This window comes from Crocuta crocuta, unplaced genomic scaffold (assembly GCF_008692635.1).
Source record: "Crocuta crocuta isolate KB4526 unplaced genomic scaffold, BGI_CrCroc_1.0 scaffold339, whole genome shotgun sequence".
Classification (NCBI taxonomy): Eukaryota; Metazoa; Chordata; class Mammalia; order Carnivora; family Hyaenidae; genus Crocuta; species Crocuta crocuta.
Genome location: NW_027530357.1, coordinates 896,762 through 922,906, shown reverse-complemented (window position 1 = coordinate 922,906; position 26,145 = coordinate 896,762). Strand labels below are relative to the sequence as shown.

The window sequence follows — 26,145 nt, the reverse complement described above, 5'->3', positions numbered from 1 at the left end:
AGGAAAAGGTAAAAAAAAAAAAAAAAAAAAGCTTAAAAGCTGCAGTGCCACAATGCTGCCAAGTAAAATTTAAACCTGAAGACCCATCACAACTGAAAGGACTTAAAGGGACAACAGGACTGGACTTACAAAAGTTCTATTCACACATCCGTTAGGGAACGCCAAGTGCACGCATTTCAAAACACGTCCAGCTCTGAATGCACATCTGAGCACCATTCAGCAAGAAGTTTTTAAGAGAACTTCAGTTTAATAAACAAAGCTAAGTGGGGAGAATTTAAGTTTGCACTTGACATGGCATTTAAACAAAACCAAAGGGCTGAAACGCAACATTTGGACAGAGAACGCGGCTCACTCGTCACTGGGCAAAGAAAATGGTCCACGGCAGGTGGCAGACAGAACTCCCAGACAAAACAAATGTCACAAAGACTTTGTTTTTAGGAAACGTAAAACAGCGGTTGATGTGTCGTTTACAAATACATAATATAAAAACGCGCCCAGCCCCCTTGAACAAAAATCCATCAAATTTTTTTAGGTGACTTCCCCTTGCCCCACCACCCCTTTACTAAAATAGGCCATTCTGGTGAATTACTAGCATCTGCCATTTTGTCTTTTAAAATTAAAAGAGTGACGGGCACGTGTGCCGTGCAGGGTGTAAGAGGAGTGTCATAAAAGGGGGCCGGAGCTGGCTGAAAACATTTGGACACGTGGGTCTCAAAACGGTGTTTGAGTTTCACTTCTGTTCCTCACTCTGTAAGACACAAAAATATCTTCGGAAACGACACCCTGGGCCCAACCATGGAGTGATCATTTTCCTCCTATTGCCCTCAATATGAGGGAGCGCTTCAAGCCTCTTTCCTTGGACACCCTCACCCCTTTCTGTCTAACCCAGAGGAAAATATGTAAGAGGGGTGCTGCCCCAGGCCCCTCCATACCCAGAGTTCCGCCCGGTGCCGGGCAGTCTTCCTGGCCAGCATGAAGTAAGGCATTTCCCGTCTCCACAGTCCCGGTCACTTTCTCAGAAGCAGCTTGGCAAAATTGGCATTGGACATCTTGGGCGCCTCGGTGGCTGCTGAGGTGGTGGCCGCAGGCCGAGGGGCGGGGCCATTCTCGGCCTGGGCAGCTGGGGCGCCTGGGCGCTGCAGGGCACGAGGCAGCAGGGAGAGCTGCGTTCTTCCCTTCCCCCGCCTGGAAGAGCAAACACTGGATGTACCCTTCCCAAGCAACAATTCGAGGCCCCTCCTTTACTTGTGAAAATGAGCCAGGATGGTCTTAAATCACCCAAGGCTAAAAGGTGAAGAATGTACTTTCAAGGGTCACTTCTGTACTTTGTTACCAGACAAGTTTCTCTGAACGTGTAAAGCACAAGTCAAGAGGCAAAAGGTAAAAACCAGAAAGGTGAAGGTGATCCCCGTTCTCCTGGACATGGATGAACTGGCGAAAACCAGTTTAACAAGCCCCTTCCACGATTTTGGCAAAGACCAACCCAGTGCAGGGCAGTTACAAGTAGGGGCGATAAAGACGCTGCCCTCCTTCAGACTTCACCAACTAACCTCGCAGCCTTGCTGTCTCACTCCTAGCAGCTGAACACCTCTCTAAGAGGACTGTAGCCGGGGCTGCAAATCCCCCCCAAACCCCGCGAGCTTCTGAATCCTGCTGCCAAAGGAGGCTTTAAAATAACCACTGCCTGGGGCACTTGGGGGGCTTGGTTGGTTAAGCATCTGATTTCGGCTCAGGTCATGGTCTCATGGTTTGTGAGTTCAAGCCCCGCATCGGGCTCTGTGCTGACAGCTCAGGGCCTGGAACCTGCTTCGGATTCTGTATCCCCGTCTCTCTGCCCCTTCCCTGCTTATGCTCTCTCTCTCAAAAATAAACAGTAAAAAAATTTGGTTTTAATAAATAAAACAATCACCGCCTAGAAACCAACTGACCTCAAATAAATCACAGGTGTAAACTGTAAACACCAGGAAGGGCTCCACTCCCCGGCCTGTGCTCTGTGCGGACGTGCTCTGGACACCCTGCTCTGGTGAGCCACGGCGGGCAGCCCCGTACCCTCAGGCCCTGGCTCTCTGCCCCAGCCCGCTGCACTAGCAGAAATGAATCCCCCATGGTGGCGGCCAGCACAGACTCTACACAGAGTCTGCGCCGAGTATCCCGCAAGCACTTACGCTCCATAAATCTGCCGCGGCACCATGGCACCACCTGGCGCTTTCCTTGCTTCTGGCTTCTCTGGAACCTTCCTCTGAGGGGGATTGCTGATGGCCACTTTGATGACATTCTCTTTGATAGTCATGCCATCCATCTTCAGTACGGCCTGTGACGCCTGAGATTCATTCTCATACTCCACGTAGGCCAGGCCCTGAAAGAGGCGGGCTCAAGCCAGGTCAGGTCAGGTGTTGCACAGCCAGACACAACTTCCTCCCTTGGGTCTGGAAGCTGGTACCAGGCAGGCACCCGTCATCAGATCCCCTTCCCCACCGCCACTGCACTTTGTCTACAGATTTATTTACTGGCCCTACTCCTCCTCTCTGTTTCTGCCACTGACTGTAACTTCAGAGACCCTTTGTGAGGCTGGTACAACCTTGTGCTTGCTCCGGGGGGGGAGGAAGGAAAGAAAGAAAAAAAGAAAAGACAGGAAGAATGAAGGAAAGACCGAAACAGACAGATGGACCAGGATAAATCCAGCAAAAGCAAATGGCTGGGGCAGCTGGACACGGGGTGGGCCCTCAGGTCTGCGCCTTGGCCCATCCTTGCTCCATACTCTTCAATCCTCCATCAACCTGGACGGCCGGGGAACGAGCCGTCATCCAAACTCATGCCTGAGTAACTACTCAGAATGTGCACAAAAAGGATCTCGTAAGGCACCCAGGGGGGCTCAGGGGAGGACATGATGGGGTCTCGGGGAGACATGGGAGGGGGTGACTGGAGGCCTAGGGAAGAGGCCAGCCCAGGCAGGAGGGCACTCGCTCCGGAAAAGGGCACCTCGCCCACACCTCACAGCCAGAAGTCTGTGCTGAGGCCCCTGCTAATTCATGGCAGGCTCCCCCCATGCCCGGTGCCCTACTCTTTTTAGTATAATTAGCTGGAAACAAGTTAATCGGACTCCAAATGCAAGTAGAACCAAGTGTCCCTATCGCTCTGTCAACCTGTTGTTTCCCAGCAGACAAACTAGGAACCCACTCACAACCTGTTCACCTGAACAGAGAACCAGGTTTGCCCGAGCCTCGGGAGGCTCTAATGCCATGTGCGCAGACACTGACCTTCGGTTTGCCCGCCCTGTTGGTAACCAGCCTGATGTCCTTCACAGTGCCGTGAGCCTTACAGATCTCTTCCAGTTCCTCTTTAGTGCAGGAAAACGGCAGGCCCGAGACGAACAGCTTGTGCTTCTCCAGGGCGGTGCTGTACCTGAACACCTGCGGGAAGAAGGAAGGGAAACAAAGTTAAGCACCCACAGCCCACCCCAGCACACCACACCCTAGTCAGGCCACAGCCCCGCCCAGCCGGGGACCAGAGCCAGCCCTGAGTTGTAGGAACTGATTGCTTTTTTAATGTTTATTTATTAATTTTTGAGGGAGTGGGGAGAAAGGGCAGAGAGACAGGGAGGAGGAAGCGCAGAGAGGGAGGGACACACAGAATCGCAGGTTCCAGGCTCTGAGCTGTCAGCAGAGACTGACACGGGGCTCAAGCGGGATCATGACCTGAGCCAAAGTCTGATGCTCAACTGACTGAGCCCCCCAGGCACCCCTGGGTGCTGTGAAGTGTTAATGGCGTCCCTCCAAGCAAGTCACTTAACTTCCTCCTCCGGAACATGGCAAGAAGGAAAGCCGCTGTTCTCCCAGTGTGGGCGAGCAGCCGACGAGGTAGTACATTAAATACCTCACACGGCCCCTTGCTGCTCCTGAATTCGGCGGCAAGCAGCCCCTGTTACAGCTCCTAGTGTTCTCATCATTTGTCAACTAGCGCAGGCTCGAAGGGACCAAGCCAGGAGTCAGGCCTCAGCTACCCAGCTCAGAACAGACCCCGGCTAACGCCCGAGTTCACCGACTACACATACTGCACGTGGGCTCTAAATGCAAGCGGCTCCGGGAGAAAAGCTGCCGTCTGTCCACAGCAACCCAACGAGGAAGGCGTTGATTTGCACAGACCCACCTTGAAATCAGGATTTTTGCTCTTATCCACACAGGGAGAAACAAACATCGGCCTCCCTTCTACATTCTTCCGGTCCAACTCCAGCGCCTGCAGGGCCGACTTCTCCTCTTTAAACTCCACGTAGCAGTAGCCTCGGAAATCGCCCCGGTTGCTGAAGATGGGCCGGATCTCCGCCACCTCCCCACAGGCCTCAAAGAGCGGCCGGAGCTGAGCTTCCGGCTCCCCCATGCTATAGGGCAGGTTGCTCACAAAGACGGTGATGCTGTCCTTGCTGCTGTCGTGGGGCACCTTGGGCACATCCCTCTTCAGGGCGGCCGCCCTCTCCTTCTGCTTTGAGGGGGGGTCCACATCAACAGGCACGCTTTTCCCCAAGAGCCCTGTTTCCGCCTCTCGGTCCTGCGCTCCTCCAGCTGGAGAACTGCTGCCCTCAACCTTTCTGCGTTTGGACGGCTGCTCTACGGGGTGACAGAAGCAAAGCAGCAACAATTAATGTTTCTTCTCTTCGGTGAGCTGTTCCCTGTCCGTGCTCTTACAGGGAAAGTTCTCCTCCCACCACGAATGGCTGGTCTGCGGCAGCTGCAAGGGACATGCTCTCTTGGAACCTGGGCCACACCACGCCCTCTGGCAAGTCTTGCTTGACTCATTCAACTTGTCCCCTCACTTTCTGGCCCCAGTTACATTCAGTTAAGTGGCCTAAATCAGGTGAAGTGATAACAGAAGTCCCCATAGTCCACTTTCTTCTTTTGTTTTTTTTCTAATTTTTATTTATTTTTGAGAGTGTGTGTGAGCAGGGGAGGGGCAGAGAGTGAGGGAGACACAGAATCCGAAGCAGGCTCCAGGCTCTGAGCTGTCAGCAAAGAGCCCAACGCAGGGCTCGAACTCAAGAACAACGAGATCATGACTTGAGCTGAAGTCGATGCTTAACCGACTGAGCCCCCCAGGTACCCCCCCACTGTCCACTCTTTATTATACAGGTGACCCCTGAACACGGTTTTGAACTACACCAAGTGCACCTGTACATAGACTTCTTTGATAAATACCATAGAGCATGTAAATGTTCTTTCCCTTACGGTTTTTACAATTACATTGTTTCTCTAGCCTTATTATAAGCCTACAATATAGAATATATGTAACACACAAAACACATTAGTCAACCGTTTGACATCATCCCGGTAAGGCTCCCAGTCACCAGTCAGCTATCACTGGTTCAGTTTTGGGGAATCAAAAGTTAAACATGGATTTCTGACTGTGCAGGGGGGTCAGCACCCCTAACCCTCAAGGTTCAAGGGTCAACTGCATAAAAGGTCAGGGCATCTTAAATTTCAGATGGCAAACACTCCAGTACCCCTCTTGCTGGGTACCAGATGGCTGGGCCGGGAGACCTGCATTTACACAAGCACCCTAGGGGACTCCGAAGTACGGGCTCCACACCCGCACAGCCCTGGAGTCCCTAAAACGTTTGCTCGTCTCGTGTCCTCCAGCAGAGTTCAACACCATTCTATCCAGCCCCCCTGCCTCCAGAGGGCACACTGACCCTACTTCCAGACCTTTCCATCAATTCTCCACCACCTTCCTAATGAAGACTGACCACTGCACACCGCACTCAAGCGTGGCCCCGAGTGGGGTGGCTGGCCTGCTCCCCCGGCCCCCATTTTCTGCGGCTCACAGAAAATGCCAGGCTCTTCTGTTCCTCATGCCTTGCTGTCAGTGGCACTGTCTGGTTGACCCTTCCCTTCCTTTGTACTCGACAGTGCCTAAAGATGCTGAAGTGCCTAAAGTCTTCCCTGCAGGAGGCTGGCCCGCCAGTGGCCCTTTGGCCTTCCCCGTTAATCCACACCATGCTCTCCCACGGTCACACACCACTGCGTCACACGTCACATCTGGCTAAACCTGGAGCCCTAGGGCAGTGAGCTACCCATACATGGTCATTATGAAGGCCCCAAAAAGGTGCACAAGGAAGGTCAACTGAATGACGACTCCATCACTATTTTCCGCTGGTTGACACTCTGAACTAGGAAAAGGCATGGAGTCCCTTGATGCCCAGAGGCAATTCTCTACCTTCCTGACTTTGCTGAAATAAATCTGACCCACACCTGCCCAGTCCTGAAACCGCAGGGGCAAGAGCAGCACTGGCCGGAAGACTCTACCAAGTCAAAACCATCTGGCGGGCCGAGCAAGGCAGGGGCTGCGTGTGGGATGCTGGGCCTGAGGGAAGGAGGGGCAGGGACAGCTGGGCTGTGGGAGCCCAAATGGGTGAGGGGGGCTCCACACCGCAGGCAGCAGAAGGGGCGCCGGCCCAGCGGAGGGAGTGGAGGCCAGGCGGACAGGCCGAGGCTGCAGGGCAGGGCCTGGCCCACGGCGTGGAGCCCGAGCACGGGGAGGACACGCACGCAGATGGCAGGGAGGGACAGGAAGGGGGACAGGGCACCACGCAAGCAAGTCATCCTCACGTGGTTTAAGACAAAAGGTCTCGGGATGTTTTTCCTAACTTCCCTGGAACTTGGAGATGCTCGCAAGTAGCATTTCCAGGAAGCTTTACCTTCTTCATCATCGCCCCACTCCTTCTCATCATCCTCTTCTGCTTTGCGCTTGTCTGCGCCTCTGGTCTTTTTCTTCTTCTTCAATGCTTTCTTCTCGGCCCGGGCCCTCTTCCGCTGTTCCGCCTTCTCTTCTTCCTGCTGGGCGAGCGCGGCTTCCTTCTCTGCAGCCTGGGAAGTGGGGAACATGGACGCATCACTAGGATGCAGCAACTGCGTGAACTCCACGGACCGGTGGCGACTGGAGAGGGGAGGGGACTCGGGAGTGGAAATTCACTACACCAGGGAGAGGAGAGGTCACCAGGAGGAGGAGAAGGGTATCCTCACGACTTCCCCGGCCAGGGCTCACCCAGGCTTCTTCGGGTTCTGTGTCTCAAGTCTACAGGATGCTCTGCGGTACCCCCAGGAATTACTCCCAAAAAGGAAGAAACACACTGTAAAACTGGGGCTCTAATTAATTGGGACGTGTTCAAGTTCCAATCACTGGGCTAAGTGAGGCTCCATTCTTATCTTTTCCAACTATATCCCTATAAATTTTAGGTCCCAAATGCCCCCCACTATGTACTTATTGTTGGGGCTCAAGTTTTAAGCCAATCCAAGAAAATGATACAAGACAGGCTTCAATGCTGGTTCAAATATTTCACTAACGAATATTCTGAGTAAAAGATACCTAAGAAGACCTCAAGGGTTTTGGCAAGAAATACTCATAGCAAACACAGTCAAAATAGCTAGCAGAGGTTCTGAAGTCTTTACATAGCATCATCACCTTAATTCTCTGCTCATTCACACGGGCTAATCGCGTTTCAGTTTTCTGAACAGCTATATCCCAATCTTCCAGAGTACCTTGATAGAAAGAGAAACAAACTTTAACTTCTTACAATTTTAACAGATGTAAGAATATAAAATTTTCTTACTTTCCCCACACGTCCACCAGAGACCTCTCCCATCAGACAGTAAGAACTGGAGAGTCAGCTCCCTGTTTTGGGTTTCCTTACTGCAGGCTTAAACTTTTTAGAATTTGAACAGTCCTTCCAGAAGTGTCTCCAACATCCCTTCCTTTTAGAAATGACCTGAACCAGACTGCGAACTGATCTATTATGCGCTCTCCATGGCAAAGATTAAGAAGACATCCTAATGTAACAGGCATAAGACACTGACACGAAGATTGAAGGATTTTAAGAGCCGCTCAAATGACAAAGGTTAGGGTGTTTTTTATTTGTTGTTGTTGCTTGGGTGTTTTGTTTCCAGGTCCGAGGGGTTCATACCCAAAATCTAGATCAACACCCATGAATAAATTCACTATTTTCCTATTGAGAACTTAATACTGAGGCTCTAAGCTAGGACAAGGGACGCACACGCCGCCAAAGCCCGTGTCCAGCGCTCTGCCTCTCAGCCTGCCTCTGGTATACATGGCACTGGGCTAGAGCAGAGACTCTGAACTGCGAGCCAGATCCCCAGGAACAAGTGTGGAGATGCTTCGGCCGTGACTGGGGGCGAGGGCAGAGAGCTACCGGTATGCAGTGAGCAGCCAGGACCGCACCCACTACGAAGGATGAAGAGAACCCTGTGCCCGAGCACGTCACACACACCCTCCTTGTCCCCAGACACTCTGAGGACGCGGGCTCACTGGCGAGTGGCATCAACACTCTAATCAGAGCGCCACCTGAGCGGCTGTACCCATACAGTCTGTCCTTAGACTATAGTCTAGAGACCAAATGGCCAATGGGACAGACTCCATGCCAGAAGCCGAGAGCGGAGGGTCCCCACCTTCTGTCCTCTCCATGGTGAGCAGCACTTCACAGACGTGCTCCGGGTAGTCACTGGTGCACTGGACGGCCCGGTGCAGAGCCTTCCTACAGTGCTGGGTGTCACCGTGTGCCCTAGGACAGAAAACACACTGTGGCTGCCACCAGCACACACAGCAGCAGGCACACAGAGGGAGGGGCTGTCTTCTCACAGGTAATGTCACAAGAGCAGAAGCTCTAGCTCTGAGGAGGCTCTAGCTTCCAGAACTACCCACAGCTCTTTGTCCTACTGCTACTTATAATGTTTTCTCCTTCTTCCTCCAGTCAGAAATTAAGACTTTCTTAAAAGCCACTCCTGCCTTTAGCACCCAGATGCTCCTGGAAAAGGCACCTGGGACACAGTCTGTGACCAGGTGTCCTGCCCTTACAGCACTGGCACATGCAACGCAGGTGGGGGGTCTAAGAACACCACATAACTTGATCAAGTCCTTAAGAGAAATTCTCGGATGCGGTGCTACCTGAGGGAAGAAACTCTAACCCAGCCGACCGTCAGATTTCCTGCCCAGAGTCCCATCTTTTGGCACTCCCACGGAAGGATATAATGCTAATCACAATAAACAAGATTCTCTTAATAATAGCGGTTATGAAACACTATGTTCCTGTTTCTATTTAAAAAAAAAACCTCACAGATATACATAAATGTTATAAATACCTATAAGGACACTAAAAAATACAAACTCAGAGCAGCGGTTCTCCAAGCATGATCCACGTACCCGAGGGCCTCCGAGACCCTTTCCGGGGACCTACAAGGTCCTAACTACTTCCGTTATTACTGAACAGGAATTGACCTCGCCACTGTGTTGACATTTGCACTGATGGTGCAAAAGCCACGGTGGCCCTTGGCACCGATCAAGGCAGCACATGTAGTTTTCACAGTCTGTGGGACAAAAGGAGAGGCGCACATATAAAGTGCTTTTTCTGCACACTCAAGTACGCTTGTCGCAAAGAGAAGCAGGTCCTTCTGTCTGGGGTGCGAGATGAACTAGTCTGTGCTTTCATGAAACAGCATTTTTACTTGAGAAAACAGTAGAGCAACCAAAACTATGGTTATGTAGGCCTGAGCAATTTGGCAGACATTTCTGAAAATTAACAAAGCGAGTCCATCACTTCAAGGAAAACCATGAACTGTATTTGCTACCATGATAACACTGCAGTGTTCAAGTGAAAATCCAAATTTAGGAAAATCTGTATCTGCCACTTTGAGTCTGACAACTTCCTACTTAAAAGATTAAGATCCCCAAGGATATGAACCAAAGATATTTTTTAAAATACCGTACAATGAAATGTGTCCATGCTGTGAAGAGCTGCATGACTCAGTAATTGAGTATTTTCCAAATGCACAATGCAGGTCACGGAACCCTGAGTGCGTAAAAGGTCCATTCAAAGTACAAAACAGACCAATGGATATTAACGTAAGAGTCCGAGAAATTCGATGATACGGTTTCAGGTTCTACATTGCAACTACGTAAGAAATTACCACTTGCTGGGGCGCCTGGGTGGCTCGGTCCACTACACATCTGACTTCGGCTCAGGTCATGAACTCAGCTCATGAGTTCGAGCCCTGCATCAGGCTCTCTGCTGTCGGCATGGAGCCTACTTTGGTTCCTGTCTCCCTCTCTCTCTGCCCCTCCCCCAGCTCGTGCTTTCTATCTAAAAGATAATTAAAAGCATCAGAAACAAATTTTTTAAAGAAACTGCACTTGCTGAATCTTGCCCTACTATGAAAGAATAACCACACTTATCTGAAAAGCTTATTAAAATACCTCTTCTCTCTTCTAGCCTCTTATCTGTGTGAAGCCAAATTTTCTTCCTATTCTTCAATGCAAATTCATAATACAGTGAATGCAAAATCCAGCAGTCTTCTAAGCCAAACTACAGATACTCACAAACATACAAAACCATGCCACTTTTCTCACTAAATTATTTTGGGGTTTGGAAAATAATCATTTTTCCTAAAAAGTATATTCTTTATGTTATGAACTTATGAATGAATTTATTCTTATGACAATTAAATAAAAATGTTTTTCACTTCCTAACATAGCGATATTGATACTTGACAAGATTTATCAATGTTTCTAATATGGCAACATTAAATATAGACAACTCACATAAACAAAAGCTTTCCAGGGTTCTTTAAGAGTGTAAGGGCTCCGTAGACCAAAAAGTTTGAGAACTACTGGCCTAGAGGAATATTTGACAAGCTTTTTAAAAAATGTTTAGTTATTTTGAGATAACGCACATGTGCGCAGGGGAGAGCCCGAGAGAGGGAGAGAGAGAACCCCAAGCAGGCTCCACGCTATCAGTGTCAGCCTGAAACAGGGCCCAGTCCCACAAACCGTGAGGTCATGACCTGAACTAAGATCAAGAGTCAGATGCTTAACCCACTGAGCCACCCAGGTAACCTTCAACACACTTGAACAGTAGTCATACTATTCAACGGGAGTAAACTTTCACTTTCTACCACACAGTTTTGTAAATGTCTTATTTTGAGTACATGTTTTTTTTAAATTGGGAGAAAAGCCAAAATACTCAAGAAAAAAACCCAGAAATATATTTATTGACAATGTTCAAGACACAATGAATAGAAAAACTGATCATATTCTTTACATTTTCCCCACATGGTAAATATTATTGGCCATATCTTATTTATTTAAAATAACTTCAGAGATTTATAACGTACACTATCATCGCATTATCTTTAAGAACAAAAAATGACAGGGCACCTGGGTGGCTCAGTCAGTTAAGCGTCCAACTCTTGATTTAGGCTCAGGCCATGATCTCACTGTCACAGGATCAAGCCCCACGTGGGGCTCTGCTCTGGGCATGGAACTTGCTTATTCTCTCTCTCCCTCTCCCTGTGCCCATTCCCAGCTTGTACATGTGCTTTCTTAAAAAAATAAAAATAATTTTTTAATGTTTATCTATTTTTGAGAGAGAGAGAGAGAGCGAGCGAGCGAGCAGGGAAGGAGCAGAGACAGGGAGTCATAGAATCTTAAGACGACTCCAGGTTCTGAGCTGTCAGCACAGAGCCCAACACGGGGCTCAACCCACAAATTGTGAGATCATGACCTGAGCCACAGTCGGACACTTAACCAACTGAGCCACCCACAGGCGGCCCTAAAATAAAAATAATTTAAAACAATTTAAATATAGAAAAAATCTCAAAGAATATACCTGAACCATTAGCTAACAAGGGTGTGTCTTCTGGGATTGTCACTACAGATAATTTGGGGTTTTTTCTCTTTACTTTTTAATATTTTCTACTTTTACATACAAAGCAAGCATAATAAATTAATAGTTCCCCCCAAAAGTGAAATGCAACATTCATGTCCAAAAATCAAAACAAATCAAAATAACAAACAGAAACACAGGGCCAGAATACAGGGCCAGGCATAAAACAGTAGGTTTAGTTCCCTAGCCTTCGCCCATTATACACACAGCCACTAACAAGACAGAGGCTAATTAAGGTGGGGGGGGCCTACGGTAAGGGGCAAGCCCAAGCCAGCAGGAGTCAGCCAGGACTGAAGACAGATTACCCCTGACAAGCACCACCAAAAGCGCCCCCAGATCAGTTACCTTTCCAGGTTGTAATACTCAAGCCACATGTTGGCATACTTGGCATTCCCCTTGGTCATGATGCTGTCCCAGAGTTCCCGAGCTTTCTGCATGTTATTGCACAGGCGAGCCTACAACGCATTAACGGGCTCCGTTAGGAAAAGACGCAAACCTTATGACGCTGGCACACATCACAAAATACACTTCAAACACACGTGCTTTAACCCCCCCACTGACTGTGCGTGTTACGTGACTCCCTGGATATTCCTGGCCACCTTCCAGGGCGATGGGCTTGGCCTGACCCCCTCGGCCTCTCCAAGGTGACAAGCCTCGAGCTATCTGCCTAACCTATTTGAGCCCACAGGTACTTATGACAGAACTAGCTAGACAATTGTGCTTTGTTTTTATCGAACTTAACTACAAGTGTTTAATTCGAGGCAACGCAAAGACAGACTGATCTAGGAGTAGGTCCCCTGATCTGCCACTTATTAAGTGACTTGGGCAGGTGAACCTCTGTGAACCTGACAGATATCCATTTCTTTGACCTGACCCCTCTCAGAAAATAAAACGTACTTAGATTTTCACAATTCTGGAAGTGCCTGGGTGCTCAGACAGTTAAGCACGTGACTTTGGCTCAAGTCATGATCCGGGGCTTGAATGCCCCGCGTTGGGCTCTGTGCAGACAGCTTGGAGCCTGGAGCCTTCTTCAGATTCTGTGTCTCCTTCTCTCTCTGCCCCTCCCCTGCTCTCTTTCTCTCTCAAAAATAAATATAATAAATAAAAGAATTAAATTATTTTCTTAAAAGAATTTCACAATTCTGTGGGCTGATCAAGGGCGGGTTCCATATCTTATCGACTTGGGGTCTTCGGTCCAACAATAACACTCAATTCACTGCATGCCCGAAATATTTGTCAAATTCCTGTCTCATACATGAGATTCAAGCCTTAGGAGCATAGAGCAGAACTATCTCACTCCCCAGCACACAGGGAAACGCCTGGCAAACAGTCCCCACCTGGTACAGGCTCATGAACAAGGCACTGAGGGACAGAAGGAAGAGGTGCATGCGTGACGCGATTCCGATGTCTGCTGTGTCACCTCCTACATGCAGGGGCCAGTGCTTTCCTCAGATATGAATGAATGAGCACCAAGCTAGATATTTAACAGAAGTCCTTACAGACCCTAGACCATCACCTAGGATTCTGGCGCAACCTCAGCCACATTACCTACACAAATGTCCCTTCAGAGCGGGGTGGAGCTGACAGGTGTGTCGTGAATGCTTACCTCGATCCGAGCCCAGTTCTGCATGATCACGCAGCTTGGGTCTCCACTCTCACTGAAACCTGGAAGGACAGAACGAGTCAAAATCAGAAATTAATTTAGAGACGAAGAGCCTCTTACTGAGAAGGCACACCAACTAAGGACAGGAGCGACAAGTGGACAAAGGAGTCGGCCGAAGGCACACTTACGCTCCTCCACCTCCTGTTTCAGATACTCCAGGGCGCGAGTGAATGCAGACCTCAGCTCTTCCAGCTCTTTACTGGAGTCTATTCGAAATTGCAAAAGAGGTTTGGCTTCATGAAACCACATACCACATTTTTTTTTTTTCTTTTAAATCCTACAGTGAAACTCCTGGGAGCCTGCTACACCTCTGGCATCGGTTCCTGCCCGCATCACATAGCCAGGGAGAAAGCCTAGAGCGGCACACACCATGGACCGTGTGAAAGGGCGAGCACAGGGTGCTGCATGCAGGACCACAGCTGGCAGAATGGCTGAGGGCCACCTGCATGAGTGCAAATGGGCGGTTTTTGTTGCCCTCCCCCACCTTTTTTTTGAGGGGCCAAGGGAAGAAGGCAGGGGATCCTACAGAGGTTCCAAGATTTAAAAGACACACAGGAGTCCTATCTGAAGACCTAGTTAGGATGTAAGAAAGGAGAGAGGAGAGAAATGAAACTAGAGGCTGGTGAGAGCCAGTATGAAACAGAAGGACCTTAACTCTTCCTTTACGATTCACAGCAGGACTTTTTAGAAGATCCAAACAGCTAAAATTTCTGGGGGAAAACAGGTTGCCAGTGGCTGGTCTGTATCATTTGCCTAATCATGAGATATCTGGGCAATCTGGGTCATCTCAGAAAATGTATGTTAAAAAATTCAGAACTGAATCTGACACAAGAATTTAAATACCTTGTTTGAAATCAACTCTTCTCCTCAGGTAATCCAGGTACGCCTGCCAAATTTCCACGTAATCAGTGGCCTGGATGAAGCCGGCACTCAAAGCTTTCTCGAAGGTCACTGGGATTAAAGAAAAAGCCAGGATTTCTGACCAATTCAAAGAGAAGCTAATATAAGTTATCAAGATTGTTATAAAAACCTCTACGGACTCTCAGCTACTGTATGATTTAAAATAATAATGATAGGATACAAAAAAGTGAAGTGAGCTAGAGAGAACTGTTCAGAAGAAAAGCTACTACAGGATTTGCACCAACTGTGTTCTAGAAAGGGTGAGCTCCACACGATGTCCTGCACTACAAGAATGCCACGTCAAATCAGATTGAAGACAAGACCCAACTTCTTGGAAAATCACAAAGAATGTTAGCACATTAAAAGCTCTAAGAAGCCCAAAATACAAACAAGTTATCTCCCACTTAGGCCTTTTTTTGTCACTAACACCCAATATCCCAAGCTTGACACCCATGGAAAGGCTGACTTGATGACTCTGTCACAGCTATCTTTCTGGCTTGGAACGGAGAGTTTAAGAGTCTTCCCACAGAAGCATTCGCACCGGAAATCACTTGATGGTCAACTCCATGTCTTTCCATGGCCAAGAGGTAACGACTCCAAAGGGCAACTGTCCAGGGGCAGTTTCTCACGGCACGGTTATGTACAGATAAAACCAAATCCTTTACTTTCAGCTGCCGATCCTACGATACAGAAATTCATGGTTAGGAGATAAAATGCTACCGTTACAGACTTCACCATCCACAAGACATTTCCAGCACAACCAGCTGACAAAAGAAATTCCCTTAGAAATTCTCATGACTGGTTTCTTCGACAAAAAAATCGCCAAGGGGAATTGGGGAGAGGGGAGACCGTAGATAAAACAGCCAATCCAAGCAGACAGACCTCGTCTGCATCCCGATTCAAATCTTTTATACATACACCCTGAGGTATCTGCCAATGAAATGCGACTTCTGGAGCAGCTTCACAGGGAAAGGGGAAGAAGGTAAGGACCCAGGCAAAACTAGGCTAGTGCCGCACGTTAATGCTGAAGGTGGGTGATGGCACACCAGCTTTACTAATCTACGTGCTAGGTTTACGTTTTCTCCACGATACAAAGTGAGAAGAAAAAAATTAAGGTCACAAAGTCCTCAATAGGTAAACCGTGCCAATTTTTTCTAAAGTTAGCATGATCAGTGTGACAGGACTCAAAACAGCAGAACCTCAGGGCTGGCAGAGAGGGCGAAGGGAGGATGAGGGCACAGTGAGAGCGCAGAGAGGAGCGGCACACAGCCGACCCCTGGAGCCCTGGCTGGCTTCCTCTGCGTAGATTCTCCGTCGGTAAAAAGGAAACGAAGTTGGCACAGCCAGGTCCTCTTACTAGGTACTGACTGTAGCGGACCCACAAATCGGGGACGAGGCAGTTCTCCACCAGGGCGCGCTCGAAGATCAACTGAACACGGGCAGGGTCGCCGATTTTCATCTCAAAATCGATGTACGCTTGGTATTCAGCCAGCCTGGGCGCCTCTGCCTGCAACTAGGGCGGGGTGGGGGAGCAGGGGATGCACAATGAGGTTGAAATGAGCTGCTCGACACTGGGAGGAAGCACAACACATCTTCACATTAAATCCTAGCAAGCCTGGCCACGTCAGTTAGAATCACCAATCCCCACCCCCAGTACCTCCATGGTCTGCCCGGCAGAGTCAGGGTCCGGAGGGCCTCTCCACAGAAACAGCTACACAGACTCCATAAAGCCTTTCCCAGGCCCATCCCTAGACCACAGGAGATTTCTGATGGGAGCATCTATCGGAAACTGAACGACCGAGAAACCCCTTTGCCAATGACCACAGCTAGCCCTCCCTGGGCCTACTGAGTGAGTGAAGGCAACCACACTGCAGCACTTTGGGGCCGTGTGGTACTCAGCTTTCTCATCGCAAACATGGGCTCCTGCCGGGGTGCAGGTGCATGCAAAAAACGGAAGACGCTAGGCCGAATGCTTACAGACCCAAAGACCTACAGTCCGAATTCTTTTCTGACAAAAATTTTATTCAACTTTTCAGCCACACTCTACTGAAGATCCTAATGACATCAAACTGGGTGAGGATTTCACTAATGAGGATTTGAGTACTACCACATCCAATCATTTACGTGTGGAAAAGGGAGATGGAGCGCATGCGGGTGAGCAGGAGAGCACGCACGCGCTGAACATAAAAAGATGATGCTCTGGAGCCTCGGTTTCTAGCTGTAATGACAAACTAGTTCCCAGACAGACTGCCACTGAAAACAACTAAAACTGCTGGATTAAATATGAAAAATGTCTTGAAAATCATCAGCAAACTGGCAAAGAAACAAGAAACACTAAACAAAACCTAAGAGAAGGTTAAACCTTTGCCTGTGTAAGATCTATTAAGGATGTGATCTTCACAACGAGGTGTCATTATTACCCTATCTTACATTCAAGGCGACAGATACACAAGGAGGCTGAGAAGGAAGCCTGAGAGCTAGTGACTGGCAGCGCAAACATGCAAACTTGAGGCAGCCTGGCTCTCAGAGTCTCTGTTCTTACTATGCCACAAGATACCAAAAACAGGGCCAAGAAGCCCAACGAACCCCAAAAAGGATAAACACAAAGGTATCCACCCCTGGAGCTACTGGACTGAAGTTACAGGACATCAGGCAAAACCAAAGAGATCTTAAAATGGGTCAGAGAAAAAACAAGGATTGCCATCAAAGAAGCCGACTTCCTAACAACAACAACAGAAGCAAGACAGAAGATGTAACTGTCAGTCTAGAATTCTACATCCTGAGACATGAACTTTTAAGGAGAGCAAAGTGAAAGACCTTTGCAAATTAAAACTGAGACCATCTGTCACCAGCAAATATCCAGTGCAGGAGACTCTAATGGGTGCGTTTGAAGCAAAAGAAAAATGATTCTTCCAGATGAAAGCTCCAGGATGCAAGAAGGGGAAAAGAGCAAAGAAAAGTGGGAAATTCACATAGTGAATGTAGAGAGGGTGGAGCTCTATAATGCAAGATTAACAAGGATGCTCTTCAGGTTGAACAAAAGACAAGAAAAACAAAAAATGAGTGTGTAAGTGTGAGGCATGGGAAATGAAGTTGAAAGTATTCTAAGGCCAAGGAAGGGTGAAAAACAGCACTTACTTACAAACAGCATTATGGACAAAAACACAAAAAATGGTCAATACAGAAAATCCAAAAGAATCAATAAATCATTAATAAGAATTTTTGAAGAAAACTGACAAAAAATTAATATAGAGAATAAATTAAAATTTCTATACCAGGAACAACTAGAACTAAAGCAAATCTTTGAAAAAGGAAACATTTTCAGTAGACTCAAAAATAACTTAGGAATACATCTAAGAAATGTGTCCAAAATATCAGATGAAATTATAAATTCATAAAGCTGTTACAGAAAGATAAGGCCTAAATACCAAAGACCTACATACCATGTTTATAGACGGGAAGACTCAAAATTTTAAAAATGTATATTCTTCCCCAAATGGATTAAAGATAAAATTCAATTCCAGTAAAAAAAATTCAACATTTTAAATAAAACTTGAAAAGCTGATTCTATTCAACAGAAGTAGGAAGAGCTAAAGAAAGGGGGCACCTGGGTGGCACAGTCAGTTAAGCATCCAACTCTTGATTTTGGCTCAGGTCATGATCTCACAGTTCACAGGTCTGAGCCCCACATTGGGTTTTGTGCTGGCAGTGCGGAGCCTGCTTGGGATTCTCTCTCTCCCTCTCTCTTTGCCCCTCTCCTGCTCACATGCTCTGTCTGTCTCTCTCACTCTCTCTCAAAATAAGTAAACTTAATAAATAAATAGCATTTGTTAAAAAAAAAAAAAGCTAAAGAAAGACAAAACACTCTTGAAGAGGAACTACCTGGTGGGATTCATGTTACCTAAGAGCAAAACTTATAAAACTATCATTACTATGACAGTGTAATATAAGCCAGTGGAGCAAAACAGAAAGACCAGAAATAGACACACACACAAATGGACAGCCACATCTATGACAGATGTGAACCAGCACATCAACGAGAGGGAGATGGAATTATCAAAATTGGTGCTGGAAAACTGACTCTCATATGGAAAAATGAAACTGGCCCCTACCTCGTGCCATACACAAAAATCAATTCCATATGAAGATCTAAACATGAAATACAACTATAAACTTTCAGAAGAAAACAGAGCTAAGAATAGCCATGACTTTGGAACACGGAGAGATTTCTTAAGCGTAACAAAAGTGCAAACTGTAAGAGAAAGAATGATACATCCAACTAGAGTGAAATTAAGAATGGCATCAAAAGACGCCATTAACACAGTGAAAAAACAAATCACAAACCTGGGGGACACTTTTGCAATACATATAACCAAAAGTAAGAATTAAGATCTGATATTCCTCTGAATTAATTTGGCAAAAAACAAAGGAAAGGAAAAGGAGTCATAGACTTCAAGAGGCATCTCACAAAAAAGGAACCTAAACACCAACAGATGAAAAAATGCCCAATGTTAGCAGTAATCAGGGAAATGCAAATTAAGGCTACAACTTCAGATCCAGAAGAATGGCTCAAATCTGAGGATGCCGACATCCAAGGCTGGTGAGGACGACGAGACCCCGAGGTGGCTGAGAGCTCCCTGGGGGGACGGCGGCCGGGAGCAAGAAGAGCCGCCCGGTCCCGAGGTGCACTCTCTCAAGGCGCACTTCTCACAAGTGTACCAAGAGATATGTTCGAGAACGGGAGGAAACACGTCGCTCCTCCTAGCGAAACACTGGAAAGTGACCCAACTACCTAGGAACGCGAGTCAACAAACTGCGGCGGACACGTACACAACTCGATAGCTGCGGAAACAAATGGACTATGCTTGTCAACGTGAGCACAACCCAAAAACATGTTCAATGAAAGAAAATACACAGCACGATGCCGTTATATAAAAGCTCAAAAAACAGGCAAAATTAAACAATACGTTAATCTATGTTCATAGATTGTAAAACCATAAAGAAAAGCAAGGGAATGATTATCACAAAAGTCAGGAAAGTGATTACCTCTCGGGAGAGGGAAGAGGAGGCAATCGGAGAGGGGCACATAGGAGACTTCTAGGGACTGGCAATGTTCTATTTCTTAACCTGGGTGGTGGGTACATGGACGTTCACTTTATTATTAGGATGTAAACTGTACGTACACATTTATACACTCTACATATTTCAAACAAAACAAATGTTAAAGATACTGCTTATTTGCAACTATCGATCAGGGAAAAGTTTGTAGGGAGACGCTTACTGTCAGAGGGGCCAACACTTACCAGCGCTTCTTCATAGGGCTTGTATTTCTCCAGCTGCTGTAGTGCTTTGTTATAGTTCTGAATTACCGACTCTGGTAGCGGGTCTTCTGACCACTCTTCGTACTCTGCAAATGTGGCCTCCATATCTATTGAAAGACGGATTCAGCCCCGTAGGTCTTGCCATGGGTTTTACCAACCCAACCAGAGACTAAACCAGGAGGTTCAGCTGTCGCCAGTCCCTCCCACACCAGTGGCCACAAAAGTACTTCTGATCAAACCTTCTACTGGGCCCAGAGCTGACCCTAGATTCCATCTCAAAGCAATTCCCCAAGCAGCCCTACTAACTAATGAATCGGTTAATTAAATAACAGCCACACTTACCCACTGCTTCCTATGTTCTAACACTCTCCATCCACTAACTCAATCACTCCTCACACCTCTACGGAGTAGGTTCTATCGTGATCCCCATTTTGCAGTCGAGGAAATGCAAGCAGAGAATTACATCAAATGGTAGAGCAAGGCCTTGAACCAGGCAGTACGGCTCAAGGTCACGCTCTACTCATTGGGCTGTGCCATCACATGGGTCCATGAGAGGAAACGTACAAGCCACTCAGTTCTAGGCTTTTCTGCCTATCACCCAAGGAATCAACTGGAAAGCCAGCCACTTTATAAATTTGTCAAATCAAATCCAAATAAACCATAAAGTAAAAAAAGAAACTAAGTCTGGGCTCAAACAGTTATCCAGAAGTGCCAAGGGTGTGCATCGTGTAACCAGGCCTAGGGAACAAATAAAATGGCAGCACCTAACTCTTCCTGTGCCCAGAAATATCCTCCAGGCACTGCTCACACGCAATCCCAGAGCTTTCATGGCTTGGCTTACCAAAATATATTTACCCAAAAACGAAAATCCTTACCAAGCCCCCAAGAAATTCAGATGTAAACACTTTCAATCAACAGTGCTCCTGAACCAAATCACCCCCACCAAAGAATGATAGAAGCCTGTGGAAAATCCCCATCTGACACTGAAGAGATTACTCCTAAAGAGAGTACGTTCACAGTGGAACCCTTACTCAATAAAGTTTCCCCAGAAAATATAGAAGGTCAGCTTCCCTATTTCTTATAGGTACTCTACCTCTCCAACAATGTCTTACCCTAGGAAACTGAGCCAGGAAGTCTGCTGCTGACCCTCAGAATCCTCTTGAACATTAACAATTCAAGGTATGTTTTTACCAAGGGCCTTGTCCACGGTGACACTGTCCCGTGAAAGCAAGAACACCAGCAGCACTTGCCTCACAGGATGCTAGGAAAGGGCTAATTATAAGACATATCCCAAAGCATTTTAAAAACCACAGAGGGCCGGCTACTGACATGTCTGTTTCTCTTACCAAAAAGTGGGATCGCCAACTGTCGCCGGAAGAGACTGTGGACTTTCTCCAGCTGTGAATCAAAGGTTTGTTCCCGGTCAGAAGGGGAAAGGAAGCCAGCTATGGGCTAAAGAAGCAAATGTGTAGTAAATTACAAATTTTTTGGCTATCCCTACTTCAAAAAATATTTCAAAAAGTTTTTAGGTGAAACTAAAAAAACGGGTCTGACCTCTTATGCATGAGGTATTGTTGACAAGTGCTGCCAAGGATTCCAAAATAAACTGGTCTTGGCTACTGATGTTGGAGATGGGGTGAAAAGCAAAAGTAACACAAGAAATGTCTATACGGACTATATTCTACACAAATGACTATGATGAGGCCGAACGTAGATACTGTGAAAGTATCACAAGTATCAAAGTCCCAGGGCTTGCTTGCAGCAGGTTTTTGAGGCCGAGGTCTGTTACGAAGGCAGGAGATCGGGAAGGACTCCGGTGGGGAGCCGGCACTGGGGGCACCTGCGGGCTCTCCAGACGCAGCGAGAGAAGGAACGGTGTGGGAACAGAGGGCACAGGTGCACGACTGTGGAGGGGACTGTGGGAGCAGGGCCCACGAGGGGTTAGGTCGGCCGAAGGAGTCGGCCCTGAGGCTTCAGGGAGGGGGAGCTGAAGGCACCACTGCAGACTCTTCAACAGGGGTGTCGTCAGCGAGGGAATGCGCCACTTCAGTAATCATGACCCAACTGCTAGCAGGCTCCACTAACTGCCACCACTAGCTCTGGGCACACACACAAACACGGGGGAGGGGGCACACTGGGGGGGCCTGTAAAATTCTGTAAATCAGAGTTTAAAAATCCAAACTGATGGGGTCAAATCTCTTGCAGTTACTTCTGGACACGACACATACACATAACGTATGCGTATATACACGCATATACATATATATATGTATGGAGTGTGACATGGCCATTCTTGTGTATTCACCTGGAACCAGTAACTGAAATAGTAGTATTTTATTTATTTATTTTTTTTAAATAGTAGTATTCTAAACATCAGGAAAAAAATCATAGGGTCGTCTGTTTTTTAGTCAAATCATTTTTGCTATTCCACAAAGACCACTGATTTGATTTTGCTGCCCACCCACCAAGGGACTGGCAAAGACCATTTTGTTCACGGTGCTCCTCCAAGACCGCTTACAAAGAGCGCCCCGACTATTCAAAGGGAAGCACTGGGCCCCGAGACCGGGGCACTCACCCGGGCGGCCTCCACGATGGCACTCTCAAACTCCCGGTAGGCCTCCCAGATGGCGAGTCCTTTGGTCATATGTAAGCCAACCGACGAGAGCGCCCTTTCAAACACAGAGCGCACTTTCTCAAGGCCACCTTTCTGCCCAATCCCACCGACCGAGTACTGGCCGTACTCGAGCCAAATGTTAGGACCTAAGGAGAAGGGTTCCAATTAGTTCAGGACATGAAATACCCAGATATCAAAACCTTTGTTCTGATGCATCACAAAAACAACGTGCCCACCAAAACAGTACAAATTCATGTAAAGAGTTAAGGGAACATCAAGAAGCACCCTAACTTACGTATATTATTACTAACACTGCAGCTCAATAAGAAAGTGTACCTTAAACAACATTCCTACTAGGTTTCAACTATTGACTTTCACTTCATAAACAGAATATACCAGGAGGTAATATGTAACGTGACTGTGATTATAAAGCTTATTTATTAAAACTGAAGGAATCCACTAATAGATTTTAATGAGAATAGTTATGAATCTGAGTCAACTTTCAGAGAGATTGCAAAGCCCAGAATTTTTTAACTTTTGAAGCTTGATTCCTTTTTAAGCCTACTGTTCAAAGTGAAAGTACACATTAAAAGCGCCAATCCTGTAGCCGAAAGTCTGTATTTTAAGTCTCCAGTTGAAATGATGTTTGAACAACCACAGAAAAGACCTGATGGCCTTGGGTTTTTTTTTTCACTTTCTTTTTAGACTTTTCATACACTCACCCCTGCTGCTTTTAAGAGCAGGCTGATGAATTAAACTCTTCAGAAATGCAATGATTCTTACTGCACATATTTTGCCTACTAAGTCACTTTTCAAAGCTCTGAAAATAATTTCACAGGCCTATACACTAACCTTGAAAAATAAAAATACTTAAAAAATAAGGAAGCCTATTTGAGAATTACTGTACGTTTTCCCAAGGCTTGCTTTCTCGTTGAAACATGTTTATTCCAGAGACCTTAGCCAAAGTCTGTCAGTTACTGTTTTAGTTCACCAGAACCGAGCTGCCCTGTGGGCTGCAAAAGAAAAAAAGGAAAAGAGGGGCGCACAGCTGACTCAGTCGGAAATGCATGTGACTCTTGATCTTGGGGTTATGAGTTTGAGCCCCGTGTTGGGTGTAGAGATTATTTAAAATAAAATCGTAGGGGCGCCTGGGTGGCTCAGTCAGTTAAGCGTCCAACTTCAGCTCAGGTCATCATCTCATGGTTCGTGGGTTCAAGCCCCGCATCAGGCTCTGTGCTGACAGCTCAGAGCCTAGAGCCTGCTTCTGATTCTGTGTCTCCCTCTCTCTCTGCCCCTCCCTGCCTCCAGCTCTGTCTCTCCCTGTTTCAAAAATAAATAAATATTAAAAAAAAAAAAAGAAAAAAACTAAAAGCAGGTCAAAGTGGCCTCACAGTGGTTTCTGAACATTCACAAAACAAGTGACGCCACTTCCATGCTCTAATGCTCCTGAAAACCACACAAGAGTCCCTTAGGCCCCCATTCAAAACTACTTTAAGAGACATAATCTGGGGTACCAGTTGGGCGTCCAATTGTGGCTCAGGTAATGATCTCACAGTCTATGAGTTCAAGCCCCACAATGGGCTCACTGCTGTTGGCACAGAGCCCCCTTCAGATCCTCTGTTTCCCTCTCTCTAACCCTTGCTCTCAAAATTAAATAAAACATTTAAAAGAGAGAGAAGGAGACAGAAACAGACAGACAGACATAATCCAAGAAGCACAGTTAGCTGGCTTCCTGACCCCCAACAGCCCTGAAGCAGTTGGGGAACAGGAAGGTGCGCTGACATCAGCACTAAGAGGCAGTGGAGGCCTGACAGGCAGATGACTGCAAACCACGAAGGACCTAAAAACATGATGGTCCAGGCAGAGACCAAAGATCCTTGGAGAAAACGAACGGGTGCTGCTAAGGACGACCCGGAGACCTCAACAGAGGAGTAACAGGATCATCAGAAAACAGAACACCATGCCTTCAGAACTGTCACGGGATTCTAAGAAGCCACAGGCGGCGGCATCAGAGCAGAGACACAGTGCAGCTTCTAGAAGCGCATATGGTAGAATTTCACCTTCACAAAACACCTGTAATTTTCAGTATGTGGATTATAAAACCGGATGAATTCTTTCTGGCAAGTCAAGGTGCATGCAGGTCCCTCAGGGCGGTCTCTTGCCAAGCACCCGTGCTTCTCACAAGGGAAATGCCCATGGTGGGGAGTGGGGAAAACCACACATGGAAGAAGGATGTTTAAATTAACACAGGGAAACGTGGGGGCGCCTGGACGGCTCAGTTGGTTGTGACTCTTGATTTTGTCTTAGGTCATGATCCCAGGGTCGAGGGATAGAGCTCCACATCGGGCTCTGCCCTGAGCGTGGAGCCTGCTTAAGATTCTCTCTCTCCCTTTGCTCATCTCCCCTACTCATACTTTCTATAAAATAAAATAAATTTTTAAAAGGGGGAGATTTTTAAAAATGTTTTTAAAGAACATTTTGTCCACAGTACTGTCTGATGTGTCCTAAATGTAGGTAATGAAAATATTTAGAGAATCATACTACCAACAGGGGAGGGTAAAGAAACCTAAAAGGATATAAGGTGTCTACACTCCACTTGTGCTGACAAAACGTCCACATGAGCAGACCAGGCAGAGCTCTGTGCTGATGGAAGGTTCCTCATCTCGACTGCAGTGGTGGTTACCAGAATTTGCACGTGGGAATAAAGTTCACAGAAGCACACACGCACACTGCACTAAGGTCAATTTGATTTTGTACTAGTTATGAGATATTGGGGAAAACAGGCTGAAATAAGTACAGGCCCTCTCTGTACTATTTTCTTATAAATCTATAATTATTTTAAAATTTAAACATTTTTTAGTTTTTTTAATATTAAAAAAAAGAAAAGCAGGGGTGGCCAGGTGGCTCAGTCAGTTAAGTGTCTGACTCTTGGTTTTGGTTCAGGTCATGATCTCACAGCTCCTGACTCCAAGCTCATGGCTCTGCGCTGTCCCCATGGAGCTTGCTAGGGACTCTCCCTCTGCTCCACTTGGGATTCTCTCTCATGCACATGCACACCCTCTCTCAAAATAAATAAAAACTTAAAAAAAAAAATGGGGGCACATAGGTGGCTTAGTCAGTTTAAGCATCCGACTTCAGCCTAGGTCATGATCTTGCCGTTCCCAAGTTTGAGCCCACCGTTGGGCTCTGTGCTGACAGCTCAGAGCCTGGAGCCTGTATTGGATTCTGTGTGTGTGTGCGTGTGTGTGTGCACGCACGCGCGCGTCTCTCTCTCTCTCTGCCCCTCCCTGACTCCTGCATGCATGCACATCCTTTCTCTCTCTCAAAAGCAAATAAACATTAAAAAATATTTTTAATAAAAAATAAATACATAAATAAAACATCCTGTCCAAAACAATCTAAAAAACTCATTCAGTGTGTAAAAGGAAACCTTTATCATCTGGAAATACCACATAAGTTCTCCCTGCCAGAAAAATTCTGGGTGCAAATATTTTCATTCCCTTACTACAAATACTCTTCTCCTTGGATTTTAAAACCAAATTCCCTCAAATGAAAACCACAGACAGTGAGAATAATGAGAAAAACTCAAATCTTTCTAACTGCTAGACTAACGCTCCCCTTTCTGAGTAGCGACGCGTCACAATACAACCCAGGGAAGGAGGGGCTGACGCCAGAGGCCACCGCAGATGCCTCGGAGAAGCGCACGGGGAACTTACAAATGTAATCCTTCACAGCTTTCTCGAAGAGGTCGTACACGTGCTCTCTGTCCAGGCCATCCAGAGCCATGCTGATCTCATCATGCAGCCACTCCAGCCAGAGCTCTGCAAGACAAGAGCGTGTCCTATGCCACCATCTCCTTCACCCAAGGGCAGGACGAAAGCAGGGACTTTACCGCAAGTCACCAGCACACAAATATTTCACCCATCCT

General features: G+C 47.0%; 1 protein-coding gene across 4 annotated transcripts in view; it reads right to left on the bottom strand.

Annotated features, from left to right (window-relative positions):
- Positions 1-227: 227 nt before the first annotated feature.
- SART3 (spliceosome associated factor 3, U4/U6 recycling protein) overlaps positions 228-26,145 on the bottom strand; it is a 36,905-nt gene continuing 10,987 nt past the window's right edge. Inside the window, exons 3-19 of one of the 4 annotated variants that reach the window (XM_077765973.1) lie at positions 25,934-26,038; positions 22,179-22,363; positions 20,950-21,055; positions 19,586-19,710; positions 15,640-15,795; positions 14,824-14,962; positions 14,226-14,333; positions 13,511-13,588; positions 13,326-13,384; positions 12,065-12,174; positions 8,451-8,563; positions 7,450-7,526; positions 6,686-6,854; positions 4,147-4,601; positions 3,258-3,410; positions 2,166-2,356; positions 914-1,185 (exon numbers count right to left, since the gene is read on the bottom strand). In XM_077765973.1, the coding sequence (XP_077622099.1) occupies positions 1,008-1,185; positions 2,166-2,356; positions 3,258-3,410; positions 4,147-4,601; positions 6,686-6,854; positions 7,450-7,526; positions 8,451-8,563; positions 12,065-12,174; positions 13,326-13,384; positions 13,511-13,588; positions 14,226-14,333; positions 14,824-14,962; positions 15,640-15,795; positions 19,586-19,710; positions 20,950-21,055; positions 22,179-22,363; positions 25,934-26,038 (2,507 nt within the window). In that variant the 3' untranslated portion in view covers positions 914-1,007. Of the gene's footprint in view, positions 1,186-2,165; positions 2,357-3,257; positions 3,411-4,146; positions 4,602-6,685; positions 6,855-7,449; positions 7,527-8,450; positions 8,564-12,064; positions 12,175-13,325; positions 13,385-13,510; positions 13,589-14,225; positions 14,334-14,823; positions 14,963-15,639; positions 15,796-19,585; positions 19,711-20,949; positions 21,056-22,178; positions 22,364-25,933; positions 26,039-26,145 lie in introns of all 4 variants that reach the window. The other 3 variants (XM_077765976.1, XM_077765972.1, XM_077765975.1) reach the window with 3 other exon arrangements.